Genomic DNA, 12,188 nt, shown 5'->3' on the forward strand with positions numbered 1-12,188 from the left:
CTCCCTCAGTGCCCTCCCAGCCTCCTACCTGTGACAGCCCACTGGTCTCTTGAGGCCCTGCTCAAATGCCACCTCCCGTCCGAAGTTGTCTCTCATCAGCCTCCCTCCAGAAGGGCCCACATATGTTGCTTTATGACAGTCATGTTTGAGACACAGACGATTCTAGCTCTGCAGTCAGTTGGTCAATACAATGTCTTAAACTTCCTCTGCTGCACCATGTGTAAAATTAGAAGAAAGATGCAAAGAAAACCAAAGATCTAATGTGACTACTGGCTCTTGTTCTCACACTGATTTATATGATTTCTAATATAAATACATTATAATATAATATTTATACAATAGGTTTATATCACATTTATATGTAAATATTAATTTTATTATAGTATAATGATATTATATATGTATAATAAATATACAGTATATTTTATAATATTTATAATATACACGTATTACTTATATTTATTAACAAATATAACCCAGGAATTTGTTGAAAAGATGCCTGAGTCCTAACCCAGGGGTCTGATTCACTGATTCCTGGGTGGGAACTAGTGATTTGCATTTCCGTATAGAGCTTGCGATGCCAGTGGCCAAAGGATCCTGCTTGGAGAAACACAAAGCTAGGATGTGCCAACCTGCTGCTACCCCCCTCCTTCCTCCTGCTACTCTCTTATTTAGCTCTCAGTGCTGGACTTGGTGAGTCCCTGTGTGATGGTTAATTTTGTGTCAATTTGTCTGGGCTGCATTGTCCACATATGTGGTCAAACATTATTCTGGATGTTTCTGTGAGGTTTTTTGGGATGAGATGAACATTAAAAGTGGTGGATGTTGAGTAAAGCAGATTGCCCTCCATAATGTAGGTGGGCCTCGTCCAATCAGTTGACACCCTGCATAGAACAAAAGCCTGCCCTAAAGCAAGGGAGAACCCTGCCAGCAGATGGCCTTTGGATTTCGTCTGCACATTGGGTCTCCCCTTGTCTCCAGCTTGGTAGCCCACAGACTCCGTAATCTTGTGAGAGCCAATTCCTTAAAATGAATCTCTTATATATATTTATGCATAAATATATATGTATCCTATTGGTTCTGTTTCTCTTGAACCCTGACTAATACACCCTGTGAGAATCTGAACTCACCTCCCTTTTACTGCAAAGCATATGCCGTTGAACACCATGTCAGAGTCTCTCGGTGTAGAGAACAAGGCTCGACCCCATCAGAACCACCCAGGAGCCCTAGAAAATGCAGGTTCCCAGTCTGCATCCCTAGAGACACTGACCCAGCAGGGACTGGGTGGGCCCTGAAATCTGCACTTACAGAACACTTGGTTATTGTTTAGCGTAGGACTCTAACTCGTTTCAAAATGTGAGTCGCACTAGTGGAGAGCGTGGTGAATGGCACAAAAGGACATAAGAACCAATCCTTCTGGCAGGGAGTTTGCAATTCAAGTGAGGACTTCGATTCTGGAATATTTGGGGAGTGACAGGAACCACACTGACCCACTGTACTGGATTGAATAGTGTCACCCTAAAATTCACGTCCTTCCTGGGAACCTCAGAATGTGACGATATTTGGGAATAGGATGGTTGCCAGTGTAGTTAGTTAAGATGAGGTCATCGTGGAGTAGGGTGGGCCCTTTATCCAGTATAACCGTGTCCTTATAAGAAGAGACACAGAGACAGACAGACAGAAGACGGCCATGTGATGACTGAGGCAGAGATTGGAGTGATGCTACTGGAAGCCAAGGAAGGCCAAGGACTGCTGTCTGCCACCACAACCCAGGAGGGAGCCGTGGAACGGATTCTTGCTCTGAGCCCCCCAGAAGGAGCCAACCCTGCTGACACCTTGACTTTGGACTCCTGGCCATCAGACCTGTGAAAGAATAAATTTCTGTTGTCTTAAGTCACCCAGTCGGTGGTACTTTGTTAGAGCGGCCCTAGGAAACTAACACACCCACCCACTATAAACGACTAGAAAATTGGACAAAACATATCAAACAATTGTTTGCAGACATTGGACAGCCGGCAGTACAGGCCTACTCTCTGTGGGGAAAGATACCTAAATTGCGTAGGGGGCACCCATGTGGACAACCAGTGCAGTCAAGGCTAAGCTGGAAAGTTCTGTGTTTGGGCGCCTGGATCCCTACTGGATGGCACCTCCCGTGGAGTCGGCAGCTGGTTATCTAGACTTCTGTCTTCCCACCTCCAGCCCGTGCAGTGTTGTTCCGACTGAGCCCTCGGTAAATAAGTGAGGCATCCGCTTGGACCGTGTTTCCCAAGGTCATCCTGCAGTTGAAAGTTCGGATCTGTAACAGTGGTTCTAACCCTGGCTGGAATTTAGAATTACCTGAGGAATCTTCTCAGTGTATCGATGCTGGGGCCCCATCCCAGACCAGTTCAGCTCAGATGTAGGAGAGGGGCGGGACCCTAGCATTAAGGTTTTTTAAAACCTCCCCAGGAAATTCTGTCATGCAGCCAAAGAGAAGACCCACTGATCTGTATCTTACTTCCCAAACTGTTTTGAACAACGCTCCTAAAACGTAATGAACAGGCGCTTCTTCGTGTAGGCATCTTATAAGTTACTCCTCTGCCGTAATGTAAGTGCATCCATCCTCGAATTCGCCCAAGCAGGTGGATGTTTTGTTTCATGGCTGTTGTTGCGTTGGTGTCCTCCCAGCCCACTCTGGGAACTTTTCCTCAGAGGAAACACAGCTTCCTGATGCTCCGGCAGTGATTCCCTGGAGTGGCTGTAGGTCCTCCTGGCCGCTATGTGAAATCTAGTGTATTAGTTTCCCAGGGCTGCATGACAAAGCACCAAGACCGAGTGGCTTCAAGCAATAGACATTTATGCTCTCACACTTCTGAAGGCCAGAAGTCCAAACTCAAGGTGTCTGCAGGGCCATGCTCTCTCTGAAGGCTCTAGGTGAGGATCCTTCCCTGCCTCTTCCTGGCTTCTGGTATTTGCCCGCCATCGTTGGCTTGTAGATACATCACTCCAATCTTTGTCTCTATTGTCACACGGCCTTCCCCCGTCTCTCCACGTCGCCTTACCCCTGTGTGTGTCTATCTTTGTGTCGATTCTACTCTTCTTATAAGGATGCCACTTGCATTGAATTAAGGCCAATCCTACTCTGGTAGGACCTCATCGTAATTTACATCTTAAATGCATCTGCAAAGATCCCATTCCCAAATAAGGTCACATTCACAAGGGCCAGGGTTAGAACTTCACCATAATCTTCTGGAAGGACACAATTAACCCACAACACCAGGATTACCACATGTGTGCTGATTGCACCTGGCCAGTGGGGCTTAGTTACCTTTGCTTGAAATTAACACCTCCATCTTTTCTCTTGGTCATTTTCTTTAAGCACAGGTCTGTTGGCTATCCAAGCAGAGTGCTCTATCCTTGCAGTTCAAAGTGTGGTCCACCTTCAGGCAGCATCCACAGCACTTGGGAGTTTGTTTGAAATGCAGATTCTCAGGTCCCACCTTAAACTCACTGATTTGGGAATCTGCAGTTTAGCAAGATCTCCAGGTGATGCATATACACGTCACATTTCGAAAAGCAGTGCTCTAAAAACCAAAGGCTCAGCTTCCTTTTATACTGTTGAATGATTCTGGTTGCTATGAGCACATAATGTCCTTCGCTTAAATAGGAATGAACCATTAAACACTCTTTTCTTAAATACCTTCTAATTATATTTTGAAATGTATTTGAAGTAAAACTGTTCTGAAGTTATGATTTCAAGTGCTCTGATTAGTTTAATCAAAACTAACCAAATCTGAATTATCAAGTGAATCATTGTAAGAAAAATCTTCCAACGGAATTATCTCCAGCCTATATCACCCAAGTCCGGATGGAGTGAGGGAAGAGCATGATTACTCTGGAAATTAAAAAAAAACATTTGTTACCATTTTGGAGGAGAACCACAAAATAGCTGTTCTCAAATGTCAAACGTTTATTTTATGTAGCCCTAGCTAGAACACTGGATAGACGTATTAGGGAGGCACTTTGGGAAGGATTATAAACAGTGATTTCCTAACAATGAGTTGTTAAAATACAGGATAGACTGCCTTATGAAACTGGGACACTTGTGATTGATGAAGAGAAAAATCTTGTTCTGAAAAGGCCGATTAGGTAGCTTCCAAGGATGTTTCCAACTCAAGATTTCATGTTGTTGCAAAACTACTCTGAAACTGTAAACTTCAGAAGGATGGCTCTTTTCTTTTTGGAACTTATTTCTGGCCTTTGGTTATGAGTCCATTGCCTTGAAATATTTCTAATGTGCATCAGAGTCATAGCTCAGAAAAAATCTGTGTTTTAAGCTCCATTTCAGTATTTATCCTGACGACTATCTTACTTCAACCAGAATAATGTAAGAGCCTTTTATTTGTTGGTGTGTAAGTGTATAGACGCAAATAGCCCAAAGAGCCATTAAGATGGTCCACTGTCAATATAAGAATACAGGTTATTTCTTTTCTTTCTAATAAATTTTTGTCAATTAAAACCTCACATGATATGAGTTAACATTGCTTTTATGCCTCATACTGAATGTCTATTTTATATAGTTTTTCTTCCTTACTTGTGTCTACTTTGGTTGTGTCTCTTCACAACATCTGTTACCCTTTAAAAAATCTGCCTTTTGATGCTTCTCAGAGTCTATTTATACCACAGTAATTGTTACCTTAGGCTTATTTCCCCAATTAGATCCATCCATCCATCCATCCATCCAGTTTATTTTTTCAACAGACATTTTACTGAACATGTACTATGTGTAGGATGTTATTCTAGGTGCTGAAGATACAGCGATAGCAAGAAATATTGCCCGCTCTGGAGAAGGTCACAGGGTAAGAAATACACATGTCATCAACCAGATAGGAAATGTAGATGGTGCTAAACTAAGGGTTTGCCTGAGATGTTACGGGGGCCTTCAGGGGAGCACCTCACTGTCAGGGTAGGGCAGGCTAGTGGTGGAGCTCAGAGGAGTCTTCCCAGAGCGGGTGGGAGGCCCCTGAACTTCATTTGGAAGGAGAGGTGACACCGCCACGTGGCAATGGGGAGCAGAAGCCCCTGGTAGAGGGTGCGGGAGCTTGGCACTTGTTCCACACAAGCTCCGAGTGCTGGTTCCGGGCTGTGTGCAAAGTCTAGGCCTCTTGATTTGAAGGGATCTGAAAATAATTTAGGAACTGCAGCTTCACAATTCTCTAAAAGTCACACCTGGATGTCTGAAAGAGAAGCGAAAGGATGAGAATCAGGCAAGTTCTGTGGCCGTTTTGGTGGGGAAAATAACTGAAATGTTTGGCCAGCAAGAAGAGCTGGCTCTCTCAGAGATTTCATTTGTTTAAAGCCACCCGTTCCTCACATTGGCAGGATCCTGGAGAGGTGGAATGAGAAGTCAGAGCAGAGATGAGATGTGGGCTCTCCTGACGTCCACTGCCTGAGCTTCCTTCTGGAAGCTTCCAGAAGGAGGGCTCTTCACCGTGTGGATTTCCGCTAATGCATCTCTCACCCTTTAGAGTCCGACTTGTTCTTTGTTAGAGGCCACTTCCTTTCTCTTAATTAGTTTCATTCACACTATTCTAACCATTGAAAAAAATAGCGAGAGTAATGTTTTGTCCTTGGTTTAATGATTCAGAGCTGGCGGGGTGATGCACTCTCTAGATCCTTTGTTTGCACAGACAAGCACCTCTGAAATAAGGGATGATTTGGGTCCTGGTGGAGAAATAAGAAAAACGGTCAAATCACCTCTTAGAAAAAAACCAAGGGAGATTTTATCTAACTTGCCACTATTCAAAAGAGAAAGACTAAACTTAAATGTTACAAGGACCAGTTAAAAGTGTGGCAACTAATTATCCTTTGTATGTATCCAATTTTTTGTGTGCTTTACTGGTAGGTAGAAATAGATGCCATAGTATCATTTTGGAAAAAAAAAAAAATCCATGTATGAAACGCCCAGTTTAGTTTTTCCTTGCTTGGAGTGAGGTTTTCATTGCTCTGTCACTGAGTTGGCCTTTCTCCGTGTGTGCTGGAGTGAACAGGAATCGATCCCCTCTGGTCACGAGCAGATTGGGAGGTTTGTACTCTTGTCTTTCTGCCTCTGCAGAGCTGCTAAGGAGCCACCAGAGAGGAGAGGGCAGGGCTGGTGAAGAATCTAGGTGGGAAGCTCACGAGTACCATAGGGAAGCGAGAAACTTATTCTAGGTAAAGTGCAGCCCCATGCTCAGAATAATTAAAAACCTACAGCCTTAGAGGTTTTGTTTTGTTTTGTTTTCTTAAACAAAGACATAACCCTATTTACAGCATAGCTTGAGCACAAACATTCTTTTTGAATTATCTTTGCACAGAACCATAAAATTAAGTTTCTGCTAATACACTAGCCTTGATAAGACGCTAAGGTATTATAATGATGCCCTTAACACTGATACATACATAGATATAGATACACAGACAGATGGATATCTATACCTATGTTGGTTTAAGGCTTTATCATAGTGGTAGAATGTGTCAAAATTGGGCCTGAAACTAGTGGCAAACAAAGTTAAGAATGTTCTGTAGCTTAACCTAAACTGGACCTTTGGTAGAACTTTAATCTGGCTTTTGTAACTCATTTTAAAGTAAAGAAAGTTAATAAGGGCTATGTGGATTCAGTCTCGAGGACAGAGTGAGAGGCAATCCTCTGAAGATCTTATTGCCATTGGTTTTAAGAACATGATTAAAGGCAATGAGATCAGCCACATGCTAAACGGTGATAAATTTAGAGACAAAAATCTAATTATAATAGTAGTTCATTAATGTTAAAATAAAAGATCCTACTTTCTGAAAGCAATAATATTTACTGAGGTCCTCCGATGTTTGGGGCACCCAATGAAGCCTTGGTCCCCTCCCTCCAGGACTGTTCCCGTGGTGGTCGGAGGTCAGTGGTAGTGAAATAAGGGATGATTTGGGTCCCACAGAAGGTGTCTGTCCTGAAGGAGTGGACACCCCAGCAGAGAAGGAATCTGGGGGCTGGAGGGAGTGAAGGCTGTGAGGGCCTGGGCAGGGGCAAAAAGTCATGCACTTTAATTGAACATTTAGTACCAGTTAAGCAGGGTTCCTACACATGAAGCCTTACCTGATCAGCTCGATGTAAATTTGTTTGGCTCCTGCTGAAACAGACAGTACCCTCAGGTGGAAATGAAAACAAGTCTCCCTGACGCTGGTCTGTGTTGCTGAGTGTTTCTGTGGCAGGTGCATGTGTGTGCCTCTCTGTTCCCTCAAAGTCAGTGGTCAAAGCTGGTTGAATACCAGCATCGAAGAATACATGGTATAGTGTTATTTAGAGGAGAGGGATCTGTTTGGTTCTGTAACATGTAAAGCTAATATGTCTTCCAAGAAGGATTCTGGCTTGGAGGATTGTAAAGGAACATTAGGAAAACTAGAATTACAGAAAGCTGGGAAATACTTTGCAGAGTTTTCTTCACACAGTGGCCTTGAATTAGTGTGTAAAGAATAGTTTTTATTAAGATGAAATCAGTTTTTCCCTTTTGGACTATTTTTAAATCACCATTAGAATGGATGCCAATTCGTAGCCTGCAGGAGTGCCCGCATCTTGTTCCTGCCCTAGGGAGAGCTCGTCACCAGGTGAGAGGTGGCCTCCGAAGAAGCAGGCACGGCTTAGACTGGAAAGGGTGGGCCAAGTGGAAAGGTAGTGTGATGGAATAGAACCTCCTTTTGCACAATCCGAGTAGCAGGACCAAGTATGGAGCATGTGAAGAACTCAAAAAGGTCCGGTAAGGACTTTATTGTGACAGCAACGAGATGTCAGTAAAATGAATTAGATAAGAGTGACATGTTTAGATCAGTTTAGATCAGAAAGGCTACTGTGGCCTGCAGCATGAGAAGAGATTGGTTGGGGAGTGAGCACTCCAACAGGCAGGGAGAGCTGGAGACTGTCGCGGTTATCCAGGGAGATGCGACAGTGGTCTGAGCTAGCTAGCGAGGATGGAGAGAAGTGAAGGGATTCCAGAGGGAGGGAGAGTTTGATGGGGCTTGGACCCATCAGTCAGGGGCTGAGTGGGTGGTTGTTCAGAGTTCTGACTGGGTTAAGGTGCTGTAGTTCATCAAGTCGGAGAACACAGGCAAGGAGTGGAAGTGAGACTGGTGTGCGTAAGAAGGAAACAAATTCAGATCTTGAAATCTGGAGTACTGAATTGCAGAAACGAAGTGGCATAGAATAGGAGGAGAACAAAAACAAAAAAGGCTGATACGGGACACAAAATTAACTTGAATGAAGAAAAGATTCACAGCACTTAAATTGAACACTTAGTACTAGTTAACTTGGGTCTCTACGTGCCTTACATGATTAGTTAAGTGTAAATTTGTTTGATTTCTGCTAAAATAGTACCCTCAAGTGGCAATTAAAACAACAGCAAACCATACATCTCTCAAATGCTGGTCTATACATCAAATATTATAGATTTACAAGCGGGGAGAACTGAGGACAGGCCCCAGGTTGACTGTCTTCAGGAGTTATTTGTGAACTATAACTGATTCAGACTCTTACAATACCTAAAGATGTGTTAGTGAGGATAAAGTTAAGTGATTTGGTCATAGCACTGTTTCAAAAGAAAATTTGAAATTCAATAAGTAAGAAGTTATCACAATTTTCTTTTGAAACAGTGCTATGACCAAATCATTTAACTTTATTCTGATCAATCTGCGTAAAATAGCATCGTCCCCTCCAGCCTCTTCTCAGCTTACTTTTCTCCATAGCAGTTATCACCCGCTGATATGCTAAGTATTTACTTGTTTGTTTTTCTTCTGTCCTTTCTCTTCCCCTTACTCATCTAGGATGTTATCTCTACCAGGAAAAGACTTTGTTTTGCTTACTACTATATCCCCAGCATCTAGCTTAGTTCCCGGCACATATATGCATTTAGTAAGTATTTGTTGAATAACTGTTTTTGAGTAAATAAAAGGAATGTCAATTTGGAAATTCAGCACTACCAGGTCATATAATAATAGGCTATCTTAATAAAGAAAATAGACTGAAAAAGTTCTTAAACTACAGAGAAATTTCTGTAACGTACTTTGAATGCACTATAGCTAATTTCACACATATATGTGAAATACACGAATATGTATATACAGTATAATGTACTTATGAATGCGACATAGCTAACTGGCCTTTAAATATAATCACATTTAAACTTTTCCATCTTGGCCACTTTTCTTACCAACGTTTAATCAAAACGTGTATTTTACATACTCAACCTCCACCAAATGAGCTTTTGAAAACCAGTGCATTTGAATCAACAGAAATGTACTTAATTTTAAACGATACTGGTTTTGAATTAACTCTGGACTTCACCTTAAGGGAAATTTTGTAAATATTTGCAAATTAAAACTGTGAAGCCTCAGATGCTCTCAGAGTAAATGAGGCGGTGATATTTCAACAGTATTTTTACAACTCTGAAATAATCTTTAGAACTGTTCTCTTCTTTCTTTTTTTTCCTTTAGTGTAGGAGCACTCCAGCCCGAGTTTCTGGAAGATCAATACCAGATTCCAGAGGTTAGAAGGTTAGATCAGTGTTCTTTCCCGCCCTGTTGATAGCAGGGTAACTTTAATGTTGTGCGTTTCCAGAGTCTGTTTACACAGTCTCAGAACCCTGAGTCTTGTGTGTGTGTTGAAGATTTCTCTTTCATCGGAGTGCACCCCCGGCCCCCCAGGACTGACAGGTCTCCCAAAGCCTCCACGCCCGCGTGTGAGCTGTGAGCGTTACATCCATCCCTGTTTCTGAGGATGGCATCTACGTTTGGCGACGATCCTCTTGCTAAAGTTCACAAAGCACTTCAAAGTCAGGAGTCGCCGCCTAACCCAGGCCGCGATGCCCTTCCCGGGGCCCTCGGTGCACGCCCCCCGCTGACCACCTGGGAGCACCGGCGCGCACAGCCCACCGCACACTCCCCGCGAGCGGAGCCAGACGGCGGCGGCGGCGAGACCCAGCCCCCGGGGCAGAGCGCCGCTACCCCAACCTGCTAGCTGTCTGCCGCCCGGTCTCCCACGCCTCCACCCCTCCCCTCCCCTCCCCGGCCTTCCCCGCCGGTCCATCCCCGCGCCCGCCGCCGCCTCCCTGGGAAGCTTGTCCCTCGCCACCCGCCGTAGCCCGGCGCTGGCCGGTCGCCGTCTCCAAGATGGCCGCGGCGCGAGCGGCTCCTGCGGCGGGCTAGAGGCGGAGGCGGAGCCGAGTCACTCCTGCACTCCGGGGCTCCGGTCCCCCGCGCCAGGCTGCAGCTTACTGCCCGCCGCGGCCATGCGGGGCTCCGTGCACGGATGAGAGAAGCCGCCGCCGCCGCCGAGCTGGTCCCGCCGCCCGCCTTCGCCGTCACTCCCGCCGCCGCCATGGAGGAGCCGCCGCCGCCGCCGCCGCCGGAACCCGAACCCGAGCCGGAGCGCTGCCGGGCGGCGAGGTGAGTGGGGCTGCCGCGGCGGGCCCGGCGCAGAAAGCGGGTCTCGTCCTGGCCCGAGCTTGGTCAGGGGCACGAGGGGGCGTGGGGGCCTCTGCTTCCCGCCAGGTGGTGCGGGAGCATCCAGGCTGCCGGGCCGGAGGGGCGGGGTGCAGCCCTGGACGGAGGGCACGGCCGCCGGGTCGGCCCAGGGATTCCTGCCGGGGCGCCGCGGGTCCGGCCGAGCGCTTAGCCCGCCGGCCCTCCTTGCAGCATCGCCGCGCGCCGGGAATGCGGCGGGGCGGGAGCGTAGCGGGGCGCCCCTGGTCCTGCGGGGACTGGCACCCCTCCCCCTCCCCCTACCCCTCCAAGGCTTCCGAACCGGCGCCGCGCTGAAACTACGCCCCTCGTTACTAAGCGAAAATGCTACCTCCCCTTCGCCCCCGCTCAAGTAAAGAAGTAGACGCTCGTGAAGCAGATGCACACTCGCTGTTTCCCCTTCGTTCTCCTCCTGCCCTCCGTTTGTCTCCCCCCGAGTGTGCCTGTGCAAACAGGTTGGTTTCTCTTTCTGAGGGCCCTTTACCGGCCGTGAGTAGTGGCGTTGTGCAGATTGTTGCTCACACGTGCACATCAAGTGAAGGATTGATTTGTCCAAAACTTTGCTCCCACAGGAAGCTCTAATATGGAACTTTGGTACCCAAAGCATTCGTTGCATTCTGTTCCCTAGGGGCTCTATTACTGAATTCTTATGTCATTTTTCTGATCGGGAGATGAAATTCACCATAACTAAGAATTTCCCTCTTATGTGCCTCCGTTTGTATGTTCAAATGCCCTCTTACCCCTGTCTTTTGCATCCCAGTGTAAACTTGCAAACTGCTGCCCCCTGTCCCCTGTAAGGAAAATACTTCCACGTCTCCTCTTGCATCTTGCTATCTTGCTCTGTAGTTTCAGGAATAAGGGAGTTAAGTGTCCTCTTTCTTTTTCCTCCTTAAAGAAATTTTAAACAAAATCTGCAGCTGTAGTTAGAACTGAATACAGGAACCACATTCGTGCTTGTTATGACCCAGTCGGCCCAAACAGATTTGTTTGGTTTTTACAGGCTGTGAAGAAAGTCGTTCTTCATTTTCCTTAACTCTGAGGTACTTCCGAGATACTCTTGTGAACTTTTAGGGAACAGCTTCTGTAAATAATGGTACATGGTGTAATGAGAATTCATTTTGGTCCTTTGGAATACATCTAACATTTTTAGAACTTTTGTCAGAAAGTTTATTATATAAATTTGGTAGTAGATTCATACTTTGGGTATTTTGACTCCTTTAAGTTTTTCTTTAAAAATAATAATAGCGAACACTTACTAATCGTTTAAAATGTGCCATTTCCTTTGCTTCTATTAACCCATTTAATCTTGACCAACAACCTTATGAGGAACATACTATTACTGTCTCTTTTTAAGATGAGGAAACTGAGGCACAAAGTGTTTTGCCCAAGGTTTCACAGTTAGTGCTGAACTCAGGTCTGGCTGCACATTCCCTGCTCTTAACCGCCATGAAGAAGAGAGTTGATTTCATTATACAAACGGGCAGATCAGAAGTTATAATTCTGTATAACTATACTCTGGGAAAAAATGGATGTGAACACTCTTAGGTAAAAGGAACAGAGAGAATTGCAAATGTGCTGTAAAAAACGACTGTTTCTCTAATGATAAAAAGAAATCTTTAGTTTTCAGCTAGGTTTCTGTCTTTGTTATAGTAGAAATAGGTCAGGATAATCGG

General features: G+C 45.3%; 1 protein-coding gene across 8 annotated transcripts in view; it reads left to right on the forward strand.

Annotated features, from left to right (window-relative positions):
- The first annotated feature begins 10,097 nt into the window (after positions 1–10,097).
- The window catches only part of MAP3K4 (mitogen-activated protein kinase kinase kinase 4), a 117,236-nt gene continuing 115,145 nt past the window's right edge, over positions 10,098–12,188 (forward strand). For 2 of the 8 annotated variants that reach the window (XM_022562189.3, XM_089922234.1), the window contains exon 1: positions 10,100–10,440. In XM_022562189.3, the coding sequence (XP_022417897.2) occupies positions 10,304–10,440 (137 nt within the window). In that variant the 5' untranslated portion in view covers positions 10,100–10,303. Of the gene's footprint in view, positions 10,441–10,501; positions 10,971–12,188 lie in introns of those variants that run through there. The other 6 variants (XM_089922235.1, XM_089922232.1, XM_022562205.3 and 3 more) reach the window with 6 other exon arrangements.

This window comes from Delphinapterus leucas, chromosome 12, assembly GCF_059928025.1.
Source record: "Delphinapterus leucas isolate spDelLeu-1000000601 "Yukka" chromosome 12, BTC_Dleu_Yukka2, whole genome shotgun sequence".
Taxonomy (NCBI): domain Eukaryota; kingdom Metazoa; phylum Chordata; class Mammalia; order Artiodactyla; family Monodontidae; genus Delphinapterus; species Delphinapterus leucas.